Source organism: Argiope bruennichi, chromosome 11 (genome assembly GCF_947563725.1).
Source record: "Argiope bruennichi chromosome 11, qqArgBrue1.1, whole genome shotgun sequence".
Taxonomy (NCBI): domain Eukaryota; kingdom Metazoa; phylum Arthropoda; class Arachnida; order Araneae; family Araneidae; genus Argiope; species Argiope bruennichi.
The window spans coordinates 63509055-63533505 of record NC_079161.1 but is presented as its reverse complement, the minus strand read 5'-3'; the positions used below and the strand labels follow the sequence as shown (position 1 = coordinate 63533505).

Sequence of the window (24451 nt, the reverse complement as noted above, 5' to 3'; positions counted from 1 at the left end):
CTTTAATTTTAGGGAACAATTTGGGGGCGGAGGGAAAAGAAGAACTTGCTACTACTACAAAAAACTATTCATTAATCACATGAGTAAGATCTAGAGCGAAGCTTTTACAATCCATTCAAATATTGCACATTTAATAAAATTTTTTACATAAAAAATAATGAAAAGTTTTCTTAACTATTCAAAACATTTAATGAATAATTGTGGAGTTGATATATAGAACAAATTTTGTATCTGGTATTAATTACTACAAATCATAAAAATTTAGAGCACAATATGTGGCCAACTATGCCTGAAAACTCAAAACTTTTAAGTCTGCTAGAAGAAAGTTTGAAAGTGAGATTTGAAAGTACCCCTAATAAATAAAAGTCAAAGGGAAATTAAAAATAATAATGATAATAAAAATTCTCGAAAATTCCAAAAACTTTTAAGTATGGCATTTGAATTCTTCTGTATAGCAATTTAAATAGGAATAGTACCTGCTCACGGTCATCGGCCACATCACTGAGTTTATCATCTGGATATAAAATGCCATCATCTCTTGAGCTCTTAAGATTGTGAATAGTAACTACTGAAGATTGAGACTGTAAAGGGAAAAAAATAATTGGTTTAATTACAATTAAAAACATAACATCAAATAAATCCTAAAAAACATTTTTTGAATCATTTAATACAAAAATGATTATCTCAAGGCAGTAAGAATATACAGAATGCCAGGCAGTGTACGTGATGACGGTGTGGAAAATTCAAATTAAAGTCACATCTAATTTTCCAATACCAAAAATATTTTTAGGTACCTTTGATTTTCAATAGAAAAATAATTAGTGTATATTGAATGAAACTGTTACAAAATGATTAAAAATTATGTATAGCTATTATAATAAAGAAAAAAAAATACTCATGGATTTTATTCATAAAAATTAAATAAAAAAAATTGTTTCATCGATTTTCACTACAACAGAAATTCAAAGGCCAAAGGATAAAAGGATTACTAAAAGACATTTTAACATTTGTCACTGAATTATACGTTATTTTTTAGTTTCTGTTCTGCAAATAGTTTTTGCAACTTTGAGTAAAATTTTTATTTTAAATTCAGTTCAGCTTAAGATTTCTTGTAGTGAACAGAGCCTTTAAAGAGGAATCTTTAGAAGTGAAACAACAGTGCAATTTAATGAAAGATGCAAACAGCAAAATGAAAAATATGACCAAAAATAAATAAAATTAGTAGTGATTTTTGTATATGAAGATTTGAAGCACGGTGCCAGCTAATTTCCAAATCACATCTGTATTTGTGCATTTTACTAAAAAATTAATGTCTTTAGTAGTAAATTTTTTTTTAAGTCTTCAATAACAAACAGTAGGTACTTTTAATAAGAAAATCAAAAATATGTATCAGTAATTCTGTAAATTTCTTTATATATAGAATTGGGAACCTTCATATTCAGTACAGATATTCGATTACATTTTATTATTACAAAAACCTGGATAATGATTGATTCATTCAGCCACCACTAAGAAACAAATCACTGAAAAGTGACTCATGCGCAGAACTTAACAATTTAATCTGCGCTTTTAACTGCACAAACTGGATGCACATTTGAAAGATTATTATTAACTTAAACACTCTAAATATAATAAAAGAAGTAAGGAACGCACCTTTAAAAATAAGATATCCCCCAAAACATTTTTTTTTTTCAATCAGGTATTTTTATTTTTGGTTTAGAAGAAATGAGCTATTTAAAGGTTTGCATTTCAATAAATTAAAAAATATTGGTAAGTATTAATAGATATATTTTTTGTATTTTGTGGTACCAGATAATGTAAGTTTATAATCCAATAGTGTTTACAGTGCTGACTAAAAAAAAAATAAAGAGCTTCATTATAACTAAATGGACTTGCCTCACTTTCAAAATTAATGAATTACTGTAATTTTTTTGAATAATTTTGGTTCGAATTGCCTTTGCTTTCAGATCCTGAGTCCAAAAGTCCTTTTTTATTAGGATTCCCATGGGTCTTATTTATACAAACAAAATAAAAATTTTAAAATTACTTGTAAATGAAGATTTTATTGAATAGGTATTATTACCCAGAACATTATTATCTTTTGTTACCTACCAATTCACTTTCAGACACACTAGTTATAATTGCCATTGCAATCGTTTCGAGCCATTTTTTTCTTTCTTTTTATAAATATACTTCTTTTTATATTCCCACAATCCGTTATTTATTTTTTAAATAAGAACGAAACTGTTAAGGGGTTCTGTACGTCGAGTACAAAGAAACACAATGTCGACTTGTCTAGTATCTATTAGAAACTAAATTGGAACTTACTTGCAAGCTGATAAAATGAGACGAATGTTATACTGTTTACATTTTTTCAGAGTGTTGCAAATATTACTAAATTTCTCGGAATTGGAAGTAAACATACTATTATCGAAACACAAAATTAAGATATACATTTTATTATTTACGAAATACTGTACAACCACCGATTTTCAATATCAAAGATAGATAGATAGAAACACTCTAGATTTCAGACATGATGTTAAACGGCCACATTTCTTCACCATACAGTAACCGGAGCTAAATTTTGCCATAATATATTCGGTCAAAAATAATTTCAATCTAAGATGGACTTGCACCACTTTCAAAATAAACATATTTTCAATACTGTTAAAAGCTAAAACTTCCATCTCCCAAATACTAGAATCTGATTTTTTTTAATTATTATTATTAGAGATTGTTAACGCATAAAACGATCATAACAAGTTTTATCTATATCTATCATTATTCCAATTTTTTTCAAAAATGGACTTGCCCCACTTTCAAATTAAACGGCTCAAATAGTAGATGCATTTCTTTACTACCGAAGAAAGCAATCCAAATAAAACTGCTGCTACTCCTCTACCAAGAAATTCGAACGTCAAAACAAAATATAAATGCTTAAAAGACAACCACCTGTTTCTAAGGGTGAGTGCCCGAAACGTTCATAGATGAAAATCGAACGGAAATTAATTTTAAAAGGAGGTAAACAGCGATTGGAAACTGCAGGGGAAAAACATGCAGTCATTTCATATGGATGATATAAGCTATTTATTACATCCGGTTACTTCTATTTCGAATAGTTTGCATCAAACAATGCAATAATTTAAAAAATAACGTTTTCATTTTTATATATATTTTATATAAATTATTTGCTTTTACAACTTTTATTTCGTCCGAAAATTAATCACCCCTAAGATATTTAACTGACAAGAAAATTATTTATATAAAATACTCAACCCCTTCATCATTATGTCTGTGCATCATAAAAGCATTAATTATCATCTCCCAAACTTATGAACTGAAATAAAATCACTCAAAAGCACTACAATTCGATAAAAAAAAAAAATTACACACAATCCACAAACATCTCAAATATTCTATGGAATTTTTAACTGAATCAGCAAGAACCACGTTCCAAAACGGAAGGTGCCAATAAATCAGTTATTATTAATAATAATAAATGCAAAACAGTTAAGGGTTAAACTAAACGTGGTAATTATTTTAATTCCGTGACGGGATCAAAATTAAATTAATTATTAATTAAAATATTGCACAATATTCCTTGAATGACTAGAAATTTGCAACTGACATTTGATGGAATCGGAGGGAGACTCATTAGCCCCCCCCCCCCGAAAAAAAATTAAAAATCTACATACGAAAAACTTTTATTTTGTACAGCAAATCTATCATTAAAAGGATACTTTCTTCACTAAGAAAAAAAAAATTAAAAATTCCAACAAGCTTAAAAGGTTTCGAAAGCACTTAATAAGAAAACAACCGAAGAGAAAACATACCTTCAATATATTAAATAAAAAAAATCAGAAAAACAGATAACACTGTTCAGGTAAACTAAATATAAATCATCAACATGAACAACCAAATAGCTCTATTTCAGAATTTTAAAAGAACATACTTGCATAGAATTATGAGATACGCAGCTATATCAATTCGTTATTAAAGCAGCAGGAGTGAATCCCCCTGAAACATTCTTGCATACTCTCTAATAAATGTGCATTATTAATCATACGCTATTGGCGAACAACAGTTACGAAAAGCCCTATTAGCGTGCGATCTTTGACGATCAATTACTGGGACTATTGGCGAACAACGGCTATGAAAAGCCCTATTAGCGTTCGATCTTTGACGATCAATTACTGGGACTATTGGCGAACAACAGCTACGAAAAGCCCTATTAGCGTGCGATCTTTGGCGATCAATTACTGGGATGCAGTTAATACAAAGGTACACGAAAACCGAATATATATTTTGGGCGCTTACTTCCCGACGAATTAAAACCAAAATATGACACAGAAAGCAAACAAGTGAATTTTGAGTTATTGCAATTTCATGCTTATGTAAGTGAAGACTGACAGACAGTCAATCCCTTGACGGATTTGATTCTAAATTTGATAAGTATCTATATCCTAAATGCCAAATCTGTATACCAAATTTTATTCACCCACCTCGCTTTTGTTTTGTTATTTACTGTGCTAACTTAAATTCGGGCAGACAGACTTTCAGAATGGATTCCGTTCAAAATTTGAAGCATATAACATAAGTCCAAAACATTAACGAGTTCACAAACAAACGAATAGACAGACGTAGTTCCAAAAATATGTCTTCCATTCTAAAGGGAACTCAGAAGAACGTGGGGACTCGTCCAATTCTCACGTACGAATTTTTTGGACAGTTACAATATTTTAATTCGTATACAAGGAAAAAAACCCTCAATATCGGGAGGGAAAAGTAAGAAAATGTGCTCAGAAATATTCGTTAAGAATTCATGGAATAATTATGTTATGAAATCTGCTTTCTATATTATTAGTTTTTAATAGCTATTATGCTTTTATTTTCCTTTAAACTTCACAAAATATCAAAAATTGGGAACCATATTGCACATAGCATATTATAATGTCTTACTCACCATAATTAGCATTACTCTATTGAAAATATGTCACACCCTAAATAAGCACCCACCTAAGATGCAAATTAAGATATTAACTATCCAAACTGTGACCTTAACTATCCTCTAAACCCTTCGCGACACAGACGCAACAATTAGCTCGTTTCAATGACTCGATTTAATTGAGCATGTCACAAGACAATGTGGCTTCGGCCATCCGTCAAAGAATTTTAAACATTATTTAAATGCCCTTTTCTATAACAATGCCAAGAGTATTTATTGAGGTCTTCTCTCTTTCGACCTTGAGAGGAGAGGATTCTGGGACGGTACCTACAGAAGGTTTCTCGGTAACGCCCGCCAAAAGAGGACGTTCTAAACCATCAAATGTTTGACCTTAAAAAGCTATAACAAGATTCACCCACTGCTGGAGTTATTTAATCTTCGGTTAAGTAATCACACGAAAAAGATTAAATGTAAATACCGACTACGATGCAATGAGCACTTTTACAAAAATAAAACAAGTTTTAAAACAACTTGTTTACACGAAGACGTATCAAAGACGACATACCGCAGCGAGAAAGACATGGAAAATCACTTAAAGCTCAATGCGAGGGGAATCAAACAACACAGTAGTAGAAAAATTCGTTATATAACTATATATATAATCTGTAATTAAAGTAACAAATAAATAAATGTTGTTTTAATAAATACAAAAAACAATATAATATGCTTGGGTAGAAATCCCTCAAAAGATTAAAAATAAAAAATTGCGATCCTATTTATTTACAAAAAATATTTCTTCAGTTCTAATTTTATAAAAATCTGAGCAAATAAGCAAATAAAATGTTATAAAATGAATTACGAATGAATGAAATGCGGTTAATTTTAATAAAATATTTAGGTTACAGTTGATTTAATTGAACATTTTTGCTTATTTATAATGAAAAATCATCAAGAACCGTATCCAGTCTGTTTAGATTATCCCGTTTGATGTCAGAACCCATATTTAAAAGTTGTTCCAGATTAATCAAGCGTAGATTAAAATATTAAATAAAAATGCTATCAAGAATATAGTGAAGACAACCTTACGCGATCGCTTTTTTAGATACGCTTAAGCATGCAAAAGGCTTCCTTTTAAGAAGGATTAAAATACTGATTTGGCGCAAGGCTTCTTGGGCTTTAAGGTTCCCCTAAAATCCCAAACACATTTAAAGAACACAAGTTTAAAAACATTATCTTCAATCCTACTCTCCACACCATTTTAAAATATTACTTTATAATTTATTAACCAGTACTATTAATTATTATCTAAAGCCTCTCTCCCTCTCTTACCAATTTTGCTTCCAACTGATACCTTTACATATAAATGGGAATCTCGTAAAAAATTCGGAAGGAAATCGAATGACGAATTCCTTCAGTTGAAAAGTCATGATAAAATTCCGCTATCTCAAAGAGCACTAAAATATTATATTGTGAAAATAACATATAAAATTTATGAAATGAAATATTTATATTTGCTATAAATATAAAAATCATAAAAATACTTTTAAAAAAATGTGTGGGTGTGTTAAACGCAATGTATCTAGCTTATGTTTTTAGTTTTTTCAAAAGTTTGAAATGAGTATGTAATATCTCACTTTTTTTTTTCTCTCTCTCTCTTTCCTTTTTTTAACACAAAAATACTGTTGTAATGGAAGTAAAAAATGGGAATACTGGAAATATATGCATTTAAAAATAAATATATCTATTATTTCAAAACTGAAAAAATGAATGCATTAATATTTGTAGATTGTGAGCGTATGAAGTTAAACTGTAAAAGGTTTCTTATAAAAATGATCAATCTAGTTTACAGAAAGAGTGTTTTTTTTTTTTTTTTTTTTTCCTTTCTGTGCCAATTCTTGAAATATTTATTCTAAATAGGCATGCAGACAAGTCTGACTACATAGTCACGCTCATGAAATAGCTACCGTAAGAAATCTGTTCAAATATTGAAACTTGGAATAAAATTATTGAAAACATAAAAATATTTGCATTTTAAAATAAGCCTTTTCTAAATGACATATGGTAAATTTTCTTCAGAGATCTTTCAAAATCTAAAAATACAAAAGCATATAAGATATTATGAGATTTTATGAGTTACTGCTATCTTCCTACACTTTTAAAAATCGCATTAATTTGTAATGAAAATAAGTAAGGAATTTTAAAAATACATTTAGAACAAATTAGCATGCTACAACTTTTAAATTATGCAGCATCAGACTATTCAATATTAAGATCACTCGGTAAAATTGGGCACATTTGCGATATGGTCTTTAAAAATTCTAAGGGAAAAGAACTCGCGACCCAGAATAATTGATGCCTAAGTCCGATAAAGAAAATTGGTCCTATTGTTGGCAACAATAGTCTTATGAAACTATTTTACATGAGATCGTTTTTTAAAAGTTATGCATTCTGGCAACAACTACATTACGCATTTCATAATGCAAAAAATTGTGATAGCGTTACATTACGTTTTAAAGGAAAATATCGTTTGCGGGAGAATATTTCATCTAAGCCAGACCTTATTGTACAACTATCTAAATCTTGGAAACTTAGCCATCTTTAAGTAAACAAGTATATCGGAATGGTAACCAATAAGAGCCATGTTTCTATGTTTTTTTAATGTCCACAAATCAACTTTGATAACTGTAAAGGAATTTATTAGATAATAAACAAGAACAAATACGTAAATGTTGCATCTATCGGCAGTATGATAACGAAAAATTCCTATGGTATCCGCAAAACAATAAAGATTAAATCAGTTTCGAAAAAGAGAGTCATTTCCTTTATGACAGCAACGCAACAATTCGATTCTTTAAACAGACGGCAAAAATTAATCATATTAAAAAGGAATGAAAAAAAGACTTCAGCCATCTTGCAACTTAATGTCAATATTTTTTTATAGTTGTTATTGTCATTAGAAATAATAGTAAAAATAATCTTAAAGTAATAAATAAGTTTTTTTTAAAATTATTATTATTGTTATATGCACACATTTCTTTCATTTCACAGTAGTAAAAAAGAAAAAAAAAAGGGGGGGGGGCTTCGAAGAATTTCTGAAGTCAAACAAAGAATTGTTTACTTTAGTCGTTTCCCTAATTTCTCCAAGATAAAAATGATATACTTATCTTAAAACAGAAGATATTTAAATACGTGTACTAATTTTCATTAATTATGGTTAAAATGAGTAGAATTAATCTGAATAAAAATTTAAACGTAAACAAATTCATTTCCCTCTCAAGTTTTATCTTGCAAATAATCCAATGATATTCATGAGGTATAAATTACGAACATTAAACAAATTTTAAAAGTGAAAAGTTTAAAATGAAATTTAAAAAAAACAAAAACAGTACAGAATATTCTGAATATGAGGCAGATTTTGAAATAAATACCAACTTTTTTCGACACCAAAATTATGCATTTAAAAATGCAAAATCATTCTAAGAAGTAGGAGTCAGCAATTAAATTGTAACGCCCTTAATACCAATACCTAATTAGACTACACAAAAAGACACGTACGACACAACAGCAGTGAGATAGATGACAAGAGAGAAACACCTACCCCGACTTTATATTTCTGCTCCGCTTTACGAAAACTGTATTTCCTAGCGTGTCCCAATATCCGGCCGAGCGTTTCGGACATAGTGTCCGGCCGTCGCTAAGTCATTCCTGGGCATCCGAATGATAGGCCATCGTCAGCGATAACTGCTGCGACAACAGCCACACACTCTAGTCGTCAATGAATTTGGAAGGGTTGACGGATAGCAAGCAGCAGAAGAAAGGAAAGCAGGAAAAAATGATCGCAATGGGAGCCAAGAGGAGGAAAAAACATCGCCAAATAGCGAGCGAGCCGGTTATTCGTGGTCGCCTACAAGGACGAATTACAGTTTCGGGTCAGATCACGTAAACCACGTGGAGTGATAAGAATACGGAAATGTAGTCTGAGGGGAAGCAGTGTGGGCAGGGGGTCTAAATTTGCGTTCAATCAACCCCATCATCCTTCGAATAAAAAAAAAAAAAAAACTTTATAGTTGATATATCAATGGCTAAGCCAACAGAAATAATAAAAAATATTGAATAGCCATTCATTTTTTTCCATCTACAATGCACGTTGACACATATTTGCATTATTTAATATTTACTACTTTAACTGCTATTTAATTACATTTACTTACAAAGTTTCAGCAATGAAATTTGAAATTCTATATAAAGTTAATCATAATTAAAAGTTTAAAAATATTTTTTCTATATTCTTTATCCTCATTTATATAGAATTATGCAAGTAAGGTTAAAAGAATGTATATCGGAGGATTAAACGGGACTTTCACATAAAGTATTAATGACTTAACTAAAGATATACATAATTACTGCATGCTTGGATTCCCTCTTTCAAATGTAGGAAGATACAACAAAACCACATTTCAAGTATGCAGTAGTAATATGTCTAAAGCTAGCCTGAAAATTTTTCAATGCATCATGATTAAGAACATAATTATGAAAGAGTTCATTTTTTTTCTTCTTTTCTCTCCCAGAGTTGATACTTTTCATAAGGCTTTTCTTCCCATGAATTAAATCCTCACAGTCAATGCAAAGGAAAAGGAACAAAAAAAAAAAAAAAAAAAAAAAGCAACAATTACGTAGGAAGAATATGAATGTAAACTGGTGTCTTTTTCTCGGGTTAACAATTAATTAAAAATTTAAATTCAAATATTTCCCGTCAACTGTTTACAAGAAAGTTCACAATTGGGACAATTGATGAAAATCAGGTCGCAGATTCGGGTTTAACGATTGAGTTCTCCAGCTCTCATTCAGATTCCATTCGATCCAATTTTAATTCGAAACATACCAGTAGAAATATGCAAATAAATATTGCTTTAAAGATGAGGACGATTTAGAATTATTTTATTTTAAGAGCAGACGATTTATCTTATGAGGTTTAAGACTTAAAAATTAAAGGAAACTGTCTAATTATTATTCAGAATTGTCTCTCAGTATTACTGGATGGAATAACATAATTGAATTCATAAATATAATTCAAATTTACTTCAAACATTTTAAATTTCTTTAAAAAAAATTTCACTGGTTATTTGAAGAGGTTGGGACAATCGAATTCAATAAAGCACAAAAATTAATGGCAGGCAGTGTTTTGAGACTTTTGGTTCTTCTCCATACACGGCACACATTTCAAGCTTCCGCGGTCTTCATATTTCGGTTAAATAAAAATACGCACGTGTTGAAAATGCTACCCTCAACCCCCTTTTTTCTTCTTCTTCTATTTAACAGTAACATTTTAATGTTGAATGGAATAGTAAATGCACGAAAATCAATAATTTAAAAAAATGCACGAACAAACAAATTATTAAATTCTGGTTCAAAGTACTAAGAATATATATTTGTCAATGTATTTTATTTCTGCATGCATTTTAAAATTCGATCATAAAAATGCTAGTGAATTATTAATCCACCCATTATTTAATATATTTTTCCACATTAAATGTCTAAATTGTTTTGCTTATTTTTGAAGTATTATTAAAATATATATACAATTTTTTTAAAGTTACACACACACACACACACACACACACACACACACACACACACACACACACACACACACACACACACACACACACACACACACACACACACACACACACACACACACACACACACACACACACACACACACACACACACACACACACAAATACATAATATATCTTCTGTTAAAAGAGCAGACGATAAATTCTTTACATGATAGTTATATTCTTTATTTATATTATTAAAGCGATAGTAATAAAAGCGAATTTGTACATCATTTAAGCTAGAAGTATTTTCCCCATACAAGGGGGAGGGGGATTCTTCCTGATTAATTTTTGGCTAGATTATGTATTTAAGAATTATTTTTAGTCAAGTTTAATTTTTTCAACTAATTTTCTTACTTTAGCAGAACTAGAATCAAACGCATTCTATTAATATTACCGCACTCTTATTTAAAATGCGATAATAAGGCACAATGAAAATTTTCATCGTTTCAAAATTTTAAGGCCTTTTTTTAATGTCATAATGATTTCGATGTAATGAAAATACAGTTTAATGCGAAATATTCAAAAATATCATTTTGAAAGATGACTTTTGAAAATTATAAGTTTTGAGTATACTTTATTTTAAATAAAATTATACACTTTCATTCACAGAAAAAGAGCAAATTCCATATATAAGTGTTTATTAGCTGATAAAAATATTTTTTAAAAAGAAGAAACTACCAGTAATGTATAGTAATTAAATTTTTGGCATGCTGCCTGTTGCTTTTATTATTTTTTAAAATATATCGAGTTAATTCTACGAATGATATGTTTCGTCATTAGACCTTAAAAAATAGACAAAAATAAAAAAGGTTGTTATTTTAAATTTATATCTTGTATAAATTCATTGCATAAAAGAGCTTTTATTAAAATATTTTCTTTGAGTGAAATAGAATTCCCAAGAGACAATTATGACACACGCGATACTGAAATTCATCATTTTAATAAAAGGCTTAAGAATTATTCCTTTAAGGATTAGTAAATAAAACAATGATATTCATAGATTTCGATCACACAACTAATAATAAACATGGAATAACAAGCCAAATTTATCGAATTTTGCAAACAATAGTTTAAATAAAAGGCCAGCGTCACGAAATAATATGTCGCAATATTTGAAAACATCATAATTACACTATTTTAATATATTCACAGAGTTAAAATAAAATCCAATAATATATTGAAAACATTATTTTACTTACAAAATTATCGAAATGTTTTCTGTTTCTTTTAAAACACTTTATTCTTAAATTATTGTCCAGTAATTTTCATAACTGCTTCTAATAAAAATTGATCATACAGAAACACTTTAAAAAAAACTAATGTCTTATCGCATAAAGAATATAATTAATATTTGTAAAAAATAATAAACGATTAAATGATGTCTTTAAAAATTTTTTTCACTCGAATTCTTTTTAAATCTGAGTAAATTTTAGGAACTATTTTCGATCCGAAATTTCTCATGATGATGATATGTGCACATATAGGCAGAAAAATGGAACACACAACTGATGCATTAATAAACATAAATAAAAAAAAAGTCATCTAACTAAATAAAAAGAAATCTTAGTTCCAGGATAATACGGAAAACGACAAGAATACTAAATTATTTTTCAGCACTAAAATTGAAGAATTTAAAAGATATCGTCATTTCGAAATCTGACCAGATAAAGATGACTATACTTGCGCATTCACCCTACTTTCCAAACTTTCCTGCCACGCTAATATGAACACTCAGACTAGCCAATATGAAGAATGCAATATTCACCAAACTCATAAAAAAATGGATCTTTGATGAAATAGTTTCGAAACTTGACAATGAATCCTTATCATCAGGTCACCATTTCTCAAACCCATATAAGTGACAATGCGTAATATGATAAATACTGAATTACAAAAGGAAATACTAGATTATGAACGATTATATTCTTACCTCGCTCAGGCAAACGATTTTAAAAAGAGTATTTGCACATTTTAAAAACGATTTCGATACACATCTTTTTTTAGAGCAAATGTTTTTTTTAGAGCAAAATATCATTTGTCACATTTAAATTTATTCTTCTTTCAAAAATGTCGCATATAAAAGAGCAGGGAATTGAAAAATATTTCTGCGATTTCCGAAGAGAAATATTTCTATTCTATAAGTTAAAAAAGTTGTGACATGACTGGTATTAAAATTTTCAATGGCAAAATAAGCATTACTATCAATCGAATATGAACAAACCGTCAATCATTACTTTTACAATGAAAGAAGACTACAATGAAAGAAGTAATATTAACCACATGCGGTTTGCGAAAGTTGATTATGAAAGAGCCTATTAGCGTGCGATCTTTAGCGATTAATCGCCGAAGAAACGATTAATAGACAACAAAATATCTTCGAATTGTTGCATTTTTTCAAACTAACTGAAACCAAAATTTGACACGAAACTATAATTGAAGTTGAAAATAAACATATTTGATTTACTCAAATCATAGCGTTTTTGAGTTATCGTATTAGAAATCGCAAGCCAACAAACAGACAACTTCTTAACGGATCTGGTTTCAACTTTGATAACGATTTATATTTCAGATGCTAAAATTGTGAGCCAAATTTAATTAACCTAATTTTTTTTTTAATTTATTGCGTTTATAAGCATTCTACAGACCGATAGACTTTCAGCCCCTTGACAGCATTGGTTTCAAATTTGATAAGTAATTATATTTTGAATGCTTACCAAACTTCATTTAGTTCTCTTCGTTTTGTAGTTATCGTGTTGATTTATATTTGGACAGACGGGCAAACACTTTCCTAGAATGGATTTCGTTCAAAATTGGATGGAAATCTACAAATTTGGTGTAAGGACTACATACAAAATTTCACCCGTCTAGTTCAAAGCGTTTTTAAGTTATCGCGTTCAGAGATAATTTCAAAAATATGGTCTTCGGACTCTGAGAGGTCTTAAATGTGGAGATACGGCAAAATCTTGAATTCGAATTATTTGACGATTACAATACTTTCTCTTTGTATATCTGGTATATAAGAAGTAAAATGTAGTTTGAAGATGGATGTTAGAAAATAGCTCACAATACGAAGCTTAGCAAATGAAATAAAAATTATTTCATTCATTCAGCTTGGATTCAGAAACATATTTTAAAAAGTATATAACATCAAAATACGAGTAAGTGAAAATATTTATAATTAAACGTATTAAAGCTAACTTTTTTTAACCAAAGCTTTAATAGCGTTAGAAAATAATGTTACATATCTCCTAACAATTTGATGAAAAATTGCAATTACTATTTTTTTATTATTAAAACAATGGAAAATATTCTCGTTTTAATTGTCAAGATTATAAAGAGGTTGAAAACTGAACGGCAAACATTAAAAATAGATAAGTTTAAAATGATAGTAATCATTTTCAGAAAATATCGAGGTAAAATAACAAAATTAATTAATTGAAATTTTAATTATCTTCGAAACTTTCTTATTTTGAAAAAATATTTTCAAAATTCATCAATATAGACTTTTATAGAAGGGAAAGAAAAAAAATACCCATTAATCATTATATATAGATTTGAAATTTTCTAATAATTATAAATTTAGCTCTACCTGTTTCAAAAATGTTCCGCGTCAATTTTACATATTTTGTCTTGCTCCCCCCCCCCCCAAAAAAAAAACTTTCTTCAGTTTCAAATTACAAAATCTTTCGATAGAAATTCATGATCGGGAGACATCCTCTTATCTATTAGAATGTCTCTTTATACAAAGGGTACAACAACACTACCCAAGTACCCAATCCACAAAATGCGTTAAGTGTGAGAGGTTGCAATAAATCATACAATCCATTAACAACAGGCAGGAAAATAAAAACGGAGAACTAGAAAAACACATTTCAACGCAGCAGACTCGCCTTAATAGAGCTTAGTTGGTGCGACTTATTCACAGATCAGAGGTTCTCAACCTTTTACGCTTCATGTACTTTTCTAAAAATGAGCATGCAAACTGTGCATCTCTCGATGAAAGAGAAAAATAAGGTATTCGAAAGAAACAACAACTGTTGGGAGAGGAAATTCTGTGTATTGGAACAGAAATCCTTCCAACTTAGAGAGCATGATAGACAAGCTCGAATTTTAGAACACACAAGCACAATGGAATCTATTCCAGTTTGCCTGTCAATTGCTCAGTTTAGTTATATTAACATCCTATTTTTCCAACACTACGGTTATTTTTGGACGGCGTTAATTTTAAACGGCGTTGTCAGATGACAAGGACGATGCCTGAGCAGGTACCCTCCGCGCCAAGCTTCTACGCTACACAAACGAGAAGATATTTGGGCCCGACGAATTTAACATGCACGACGATTCTGTTGTGGAATCGGAACTCGAATTTGCAAACCTCCAGTCCCTAAACCGTGACATTACCCCAGGCCACCGCAGCCTTCGTGTAAATTGTAATCTATTGAAAATCTGTTAGAAGGAAAAAGAACATGGCAATAGAACAAGAGACAAGATATTTTCAGTTTGCACAACTTGAGAATTTAATAATATAAATTCACAAGCTGCAAGCCAATCATAATCAACTTTGATGAATTGCATCTTATTGTAATAAAAGAATGTACAATTTTAAATGGTGCTTACACAATAAACATACAATATTCACAATCAGCAAATTGACGATATTGAACCAGTTGTTAAGGTTGAAGACTCTTCCAAAGTCTTTGGTATATTTCAAAACTTTAAGATAATGGGGAGATGAAAAACCACTAATGGCGTATCAAAGGTTCAAGCATTATAAGAACTTTAATATGAAACAAAAATTGGTTAAATCTCACTCTCGGCTGTGGTTCCATGGCCGAAGGACTGACTGATTAGTTTTTCTGTACAATTTTAAATATATGGATGGTAATGCAAAACGCTCCCAACTTAGCTGCAGTTTTAATATTCAATAAATTCCCATTTGATATTTAACTCTTTTACAAACCACAATGGATTTCAGACTGGTTTCCTTTAAAAATTGAGAAGTTTTTAGCAAAGAGAAAATCGGTAATAAATGTTATGGCTCTATAATGACGTTATATTAACAACATAAAAACAAATGCTGATTATTTAATACCGAATGTTAATACTGATACTATTGATATTTAACAATTGCTAATTATTTCCCTATTTGATATAATTATCATTTTATCAGACTTTGGCTACAGCAGAAACGGAGGAAGGTTTCGAACGAGAAGGAAAGAAACACAGTTTCTCGATTATTATAATAATGAGCTGCAACATTAAAAAAAATTATGAGACCAAATGAATTTGTTTCATAAAAATGCCATAAAATTATGACAGTGCTCAACAGAAAATTTCAAATAAATCCTATATTTTAATACCTTAAAAGAACGCAAACTATGCGCATAACCAATGTTTGTGCATAGCGAGATTATCGTATTTGATATAAAACATTTTAAAATAGTTCTAACAAGAGTCATGGAATGTCATTTAAAATAATAAATATGTTGTTGTCCAGCATTCCAAAAATGTCAACTAATCATATTTTAAACGTGCATTTATTTTCGATTTTCAACATTTTTCTAACCAGTGTATTTAAAACTCATAGTCCATATAAATAACTCGTACGTAATCGAAATCCGAATTGCATTACAGATATTTTTCAAATGTTTTCTTACAAACACTATGAAGAAAAAAAGCAGATTTAATGAAGAATTCACAAAAATTATAAAATATTTTTATTAATTAAAATTTATATTTCCATGTAAAGATCATTTTTTGAAATTAGATAAATTATAATAATGAATATTAAATATTATATATATTTGCAACCAATATTTAATTAGATTTTGTATTATTCTTTAAAAATAATTATTTATAATGTATGAAAAAGTTAGCTTTCGTCGGCTGTTTAAAAAAATGATATTTTTTTCCTACAAATCGTTTGGTGGAAATGACATTTAAATTTTAATTAAAAATAAATTGACAGATGAGGGATTAAATGTTTAAGTATCATTTTTATATAAATATATCGTTTCATCATCATCATCATTATCTTTTTTTAATCGTTATTTAACATTAATTTTTTTAATCATATATATGTTTTTTTTTTTTTTAAAAAAAATGCATTTATTCATTCTATCGAGTATTCCGCATATGGCGCTCATTATTTAGCCGACAACATCAATTTGATCTAATAACTAATTTTTGCTATGATTTTTTTTTTATTATTATTATTATTATTGAAGCACTAGCTGAGGAGTCTGTCGTTGCTCGGAATTAAAATACATTTGTGCATAATATCTTTAAAATAAAACAAATTACATATAAATTATAATACACACAATCTTTTTATTACATTATAACAATTAATTGACTGCACTTGAGCCTAGATCATATGCTATAGCTTGAAACTGAATGGTATATCATTTCTTTCGGGAACCATTAAATAGGTACTTTATAACCAATTTAAAAAAAAGATTTGCCAAAAAGATACGAAACAAATTTCAAAAAATAGTGGTATAAAAGATAAGCCTTATTGTTACCTATTTCAACACTGGTCTGAGTTAAATTTATATATATAAAAAATGAATAACAATTGAAGGGGGGGGGGGGAAATTGAACAGATAGGAATATAGTATTACTGATAAGGTAAAATTTCAAATTTTAGGATGTAAAATAATTTGCTCCAAAGTCATTGCAGAAAAACAGCAAAGTCTCAGTTAATTTTTTTATGCGTATCAGCTTCGGGTAATTTGACAATGCACAATTTTTCAAGGAATGCTGCGATTTATTTATTTGCTCATTTATTTCGATAAAATGCAAATATTAATTTAAAATAAGACATCGCAGACGATAAGAGAATTTTGTGTATTATAATAGTTTATATAAATAAATATCACATTAAAAATAAATATTTCTTAAAGATACGTCTGAAATGAACGTTGGCATTTCATTGAGTCTTAATGCTTTTTCATATAACATTTAAATAGCATAGAAACCAACAGCTGATTTGTTATTTGATTCTTGTAGCTTTATTATGGCTATAAACACTTCAAGTTTAATATATATACTACAGCAAAAGAAAGATTTTAGTGAAGGTTTCATAAGAATTCATTTAATTTAAATTTAAGTAAAAAAGAAATTTTTATACACACCAACACAGGGTATATCTGATAGTTTCATATTATATATATACGCATGCCCACATGATAAATCTCCTTTCAAATATTAATACTAATAATATTTGACATTAATCTCGATTTTAAAGATTTGCAGCTAAATTTTTTTTTTTTTTTTTTTTTTTTTTGTAACATCTAATTTAGTAGTATATAAAAGAAAAAAAAAGTTTATTTTCTATCGATGGAAAAGTTTCCAACATATTTTCCCCGAAATTCTCGCTATGAAGTAAGTTTTTGCTCACTGTTTCGAAACTGTGGATTCCTGATACGTGATGTACTAAGTAATTAATACATGAAACTTCTTTTTTCCCTTAAACAAGATGCAACGGGTAAGAAAGAGGGTAGTACTTCTTAAATTGTTAAAAATACATTTTCCTTAGTTTTGATGTTGTTTACTCCATTTAAACCAAGAACGAAAGGATGCGTAGTTCTATTTATCTTCGAAAGATTCTCTATATCTACAACGATTTGCAAGAACAAATCGTTAGAGTATTATTAGATTTATAAATAAAAACTTTTTTAAATCTAATTTTTGGATTAGGCATTTCAATAAATGCTATGTGCGAAAACAACGTTTATTAAAATGAGAAATTACTTACCCACCCCTCCACATACAAAAAGGTCAAAAAGTGTTCTACAACCAGAAAAGGAAGGGATTTCAATTACAGATATAGGCATTTCTAATGCTTCTACAAAACACTTTCATTGTATGCAAATACATGAATAAAATTCACCTTAGATACATTTTCATAATTAATGTCGAGGCCAGACAAATTTTTTGAATAATATAACATGAAATGTTCGTAACAAAAAAGCATAACATTTTTAAAAAGTGATATTAAAATTCTTTAAAAGTAAATTAAAAACAAAGGTAAAATACGGTCAAAAATAAAGTTAAGGTCAAAATGCCAACCCTGATATAGATTTTAAATTCACACAACCTATGACGAGTTTTAACAGGTTAAAAACATCAGAGGAACGATATTTGCTTTCGAAATAGGAATCAAGTAATTCTCAAATCGGATTTCTTAACTGGGAAAAGTCGTTTTTTAATTAAGAATGGAATTTCAGACACCCTACAGCGGAACTGGATTTTTTTCAGTAATTCCTGTCTACCTCCAAGCCAGAAGCTTTTAATTCTTAATTTTTTCCTTATTGCAAACATCGAGTGCACTGTAAATGTTGTTACGCTAGAAAAATAAAGATATTTATGTTTTCCGAAATCATCCTACGTTTAAGAAACACGAAATTGGGCAGAAATATTAAATCTGATAAATCTTTCTGTATGAAAAATACTTCATAGGACTTCATTTCTTGCATTTGAAATGTTATCTCTACCCCGGTTAGTTTTAATTAAAAATATTAACATTAATTCCAACATTATGAGAAGATATGATGCATGTGCTGATTATTATTATTGTTATTTTTTAATATAACACTTCTTAACAATAATTTTTTGTATAAGACTTCTTTATATATTCAAATGAAGTTTATATATATGTTACCGTTAAAGTATATAATGCAGTTATTTCATAGAATACCTAGTTATTCCATGAAATAACTGATCGTGTCCGTTAAAGTGTGTAATATGTTATTAATTTGACACTTTAACTAGTTATTTTATGAAATAACTAGGTATTCTATACATTAACTAATGATAGACAGTTAAAGTGTAAAATAAACAATGTATCTAAAATGGAATTAAACTAATGATAGACAATTAAAATGAAAAAGAAGCAATTTATCTAATTTATGCAGCGTATAAATAGTATTTATGGAAACGTACTATAAAATCATTTGTTACAACAAGGATTACTATAATGACACTTGGAATTACAAAGAACATTATTTCTAAAACAAAAACATTTTTTTGTTGACACACTGGGTTTTACACGAACATTTTTTAAATCCCTGACCAGCACCTAAAAGTAGTAGGGGTGGAAGGTAAATGTATTTGTCGTGCGAGATATATGATATAGATTATTTTACACTTTAACGGGCTGCAGATCGTTATTCTATGAAATAACTAGTTAAACCATGAAATACAAGAGAGTTTTACACTTTAACGGACGCGATCAGTTATTTCATGGAATAACTAAGTATTCTATAAATTAACGGATTTCATACTTTAACGGTAACACACACACATATTATATATATATATATATATATATATATATATATATATATTGCGATTTCAATTTGCGCGCTTTTTGTTAGCCTGCAGTCGTCTCTCTTAATGTCCAACTTAGACTCATAACGTACTTTACGCAAATGAAAATACAGTATAAAAGTGTAAATAAAATCAAAATATAACAGCAAATTAAGCAACACCTGCAACCACCGATTGAGTCAAGCCATATGAGAAACCGCTCCCATCTGGTTTGAAACTGCCTTCACTTATTGCCAACTAATATAAAACATATTTTCTGGATACTGCCTACCTAATATGAAAAATTCACATCCATACAGTTGCTTGAACTTCCACAAACGATACTTGTAAAACAAAAACTAAAGCTAACTACTGTCTATTTTAAGATACGGAAATACACCGCACATTGAACATGCACCATTCTGCTTCGGTCTACATAAGAGTGCGATGAGAGGCAAAGAAGATACACATTTTTCCCCCCTATCAAATAACATACAGAAACATTACAAAAGTTTCGATATAAAACAAAATAGAACGATACAAAACTATCAATATTGTAAAAGAATATATAAAAGAGAAAAAAAATGAGGTTAACAAAATGTAAGGAGAATGCCGGAAAACATTCATCAAGCGTATAATCAACCCACCTGCGAAATAGAATAATACAAAACTGATAGACAGGAGTTACTGAAACGAACAGTAGACTTCGCATCCAAAAAAGTATTTGCTTTCATAAACATTTGTGACAAGTGGCAGATTTTATCATTATTAATAAATTATATAATTTCATGATTTGATTTTAGCAAAATGTTAAATAATGCCTAATTCGTCAAACCATGAAAAACGGTCATTATCTTGTAAAGGAATTTAAAAATACAACCTAATACATGCATTATTTTTTTTAATTTTAAGACGATTCATATCCAATCCGAAGTAATCCGAGCGACGCATTTGGACTCGATTGCACAACAGCAATTTATAAGCAAACAGACGAAATGTCAAACAGTCGAGTTGAAACAGGACCTCTCTTTGTTCGATTAAATATCATTTTATTAGTCATTTTGATTTCAAGCAGTATCAAAATTTTGTAACTTTTGTTGCATAGAATAACCGTTGTTGACTCTTGTTAAATGGAATAACAGTTGTAAAATTTTAACACAAAGTACATACAAAGTAATTTTCATAGGTTACTTTGAAGTATATATGAAACAGTTCCTGAATACATTGAAGTCCTGTCAAATTTATTAACGTGGATTGAAATGAAATCAATAAAATAATGATATTTATAAGTCTTATTTTTTCAAAGATATTTATTAATTCTAAGTAGACATTAAAAAACTTTTAAACGAAGAGAAATTACATTGTTTAAAAGAGCAGTGTTAGGTAGATTCCTTGTAGGGAAAATTAGTTATTGAAATGTTCTCAAAAAACAACTATGGGATAATTTTTACAAATTCTTACCTATCATAGTCGTATTATATATTATATACATATATAGACACAAGATGTTCTTAAAAAGTGGAACAAGCTTTCATTCCCTTTAATCTTGCATTTAGGCATATGCTTCCAATTATTAAATTTCATGAAATAAAGTGAGAAATTGTATCACGCACAAATAGACAGATCGACAGACAACCAATAGTTAGCAGATTTAGCCCAAAAATTTTTTTTAAAAATTAACAATTCTAGTAATGAAGCCATAAATTTCATCAGCATCATTTCCTTTTTTGAGTGGATATTTGCAATTTCGAATTTCATGAAAACCTTGGGTTCAATACGGTCAATTTTCTACTTTCATCTGTAAACTTTGTAAACAAAAAAGTAAAGATGACTTTCAAATTCAATTTTATTTTTTATTCTTTGCCACTTAATAATTTACATAACAAATGAAAAGTAAACAGATGAAATTAACCAACTTCATCTCGGTACTCGTCTGATTTCAATATATGAATGTTTTAGGACTTATGATAAATAATAGTAACGAAACTAAGATCGAAACAAGATAGCACTTTCGTAATTCAAGAAGCACTTACGATTCATTTAATACCTACCTGCAATTAATGTTACTGGAACAAAAGAACTAATAGCTGGCACACAACAAAGAAGCATACTTTGTTTGATGAATGTTTAGTACTGCGCTTCTATAAATGCATATACATTGCTGCCTTCCATTAATGTATTCAATTTTTCGCCAGCAATAGTCAACGTTAATTTATTACTGAAAGTCGGCTTTACCAACCAGCTGCCTCGTCAGATATATTGGCAATGCTTCTATCCATTGAATATGCGAAACATAATTTGATGTTTATAATTTCCCTAACAGAGTATTTTTAAGATTTTTTTTTTTGTCGTGTGTCTATATTCAGCCAAATTACTGCGCAGTAGCTTCTGAAGGTAAAGACCCCTGAGCACCCGAAGGCAGAAGTCTGACTTCTAGCTCAAATGAAAATAAAACACAACCTTGCACAACCCCTTTTTACATGGGGGGGGGGGGCTCATTCACGCACCTCACAGAGAATACAAAGAAGAAAACAACCATGTCCGAACCAGGAACGCCTAGATCCACGACCCCCGTTAGAGATCTATATTATGTCTATCGGGGGTTGTGCTAGATCACGGGGAAGACGCGCTACCCGTAGGCCAGGACGCCGGCATTTTTTTAAGCATTAAATTGTTAAATATATTAAAGACCTCTTTTTTTAATTCTTTCATGTTAATTAGATGTCAACAAACCATCCTAATGCAATCAAGTCTCATGACGTCATAGTGTCATTAAAATGTAGCTGTCCGGATAGTGTAGCTTCTAATTGCACATTATGTTTTGCGATAGTTGCTTTTGTGATAATATAATTATTCAACTCTAATCCAACATAAATTGTTTAAATTGTATTGTAACTCTCTGTGTATTGTTATAATTTAAAAATTCATTTTTGGGATGAAACTACACAATTAATATAGCATCATAAGCAGGTAATTTTTTTACAGTTTAAAATAGTGTAAAGATAATTTTGGGCAAAATAATTTTGGAAGTTATCGCGGGAAAATGATAAAATTTCCTTTAATTTTTAATTAAAATTACAAAAAAAAAAATATTACAATGTGCACATCTTACTTTCCCAAGTATATATGGGTCAATTTTTTTAATTTTAGAATGAGCTAATTCTTTGTCTTGTCGAGCGCCAATGCATACATTCTTTTTTATTTTTAGTACAGAACGATAATTATGTAAGGAAATACTAATTAAAATTGGCAGAACTTATTTTGAATAATACGCAATCGTTTCTCCAGTCCAAAAATATGAATGACAGTCGTTTATTATTTCTTTTTTTAATTTTTAATCACCGGAATTATAAAGACAATAGAAAATACAACCGGAGAACATCAATGGCATCATTAAACAAGTAATTTTGGTCTCTATGGCATAATCTCTATTTACCAACTAGCCGACGTCAGTAGGTCAATAATATCCTTTGGATAAAATCTTATTAAGCAATCCTCTGACTCCTAACATTTCAATCGTGACAAATGATATTATTTGCGAATTGGGGGGGGGGGATCTCAGCAGTTGATTTTTTTTTTTTTTTTTTTTTTTTTTGCTAATATAATGCAACTTTAAAAATCACGTAAGGGGTAAAGTTCAGGAAAAACCAGTGGAAGTGGTCTTCCAAAAACCTTCTTACATACTCTCTAATAAAGGTGTTATCCCAAAGAATGTCTTGCATATTCGAATTTGTTAATTTCTTCCGTAAAGCAGATAATGTAATTTTGATGGCTTAGTCAAGATAATAGAATATCTAACCTTCAAATTACATTATTAAGTAATTCTTCATAGAAAATAGAAATATCGACAGAAATATTGATTATTAAATTATTATTGACATTTAACAGCCTTTATAAAATTGGTACGTTTAGCATATATCCAATCAAAATTAAATGTAAGGATACGCTAAAAATAGAATCAAAGCAAAAAATAGAAATTGATCGAAAGCAAAATTTGTGTTTAAGATTTCACGCTAATTTCAACCTTTTTTACTTTCTTGTATACGAAGCTTAGAGAAAGTATTGTAACCTCAAAAGATTCGAACTCGAGATCATCGACCTCCCGAATTCGAAAAACACATATTCGGAAAGTGTATCTGTCTGTGACAAAGATGCTCAAAAACGCTTTGAGCTAGAAGGATGAAATTTGGTACACAGCTTTTGCACCAAATTTGTAGATTTCTATCAAACTTTCAGCAAAATGTATCGAGAGGAATTCTATCGTAATTATTCAAGACGTTACAATAGTTTAGATATATTATTTTTTTTTCCGTGGATTAAGCATTTTTACTGGATTTACCGCATGATTCTTGGCGAAATTTTTGGCGATTAATCCCTGGCATGCGGCTAATAGTATTCGAAAATCGAATTTTTGTTTTAGATTCGTTTTCCTCAACCGATTGAAACAAAAAAAATTCTCAAAACTACACTTGTAGTCATAAAAATTTCATACTAAATTTATTTAAGTCATTGCGTTTTTGAGTTATTTCATTTATATGTTTCTGAAAGTACAGACCGACAGACGGTC

The 24451-nt window shown here is 29.3% G+C and overlaps 1 protein-coding gene across 3 annotated transcripts in view; it reads right to left on the bottom strand.

Moving 5' to 3' along the window:
* The window catches only part of LOC129957042 (partitioning defective 3 homolog), a 67074-nt gene that overhangs the window by 24828 nt on the left and 17795 nt on the right, over positions 1-24451 (bottom strand). For 2 of the 3 annotated variants that reach the window (XM_056069162.1, XM_056069163.1), the window contains exon 2: positions 477-581. In XM_056069162.1, the coding sequence (XP_055925137.1) occupies positions 477-581 (105 nt within the window). Of the gene's footprint in view, positions 1-476; positions 582-8546; positions 8748-24451 lie in introns of those variants that run through there. The other variant, XM_056069164.1, reaches the window with a different exon arrangement.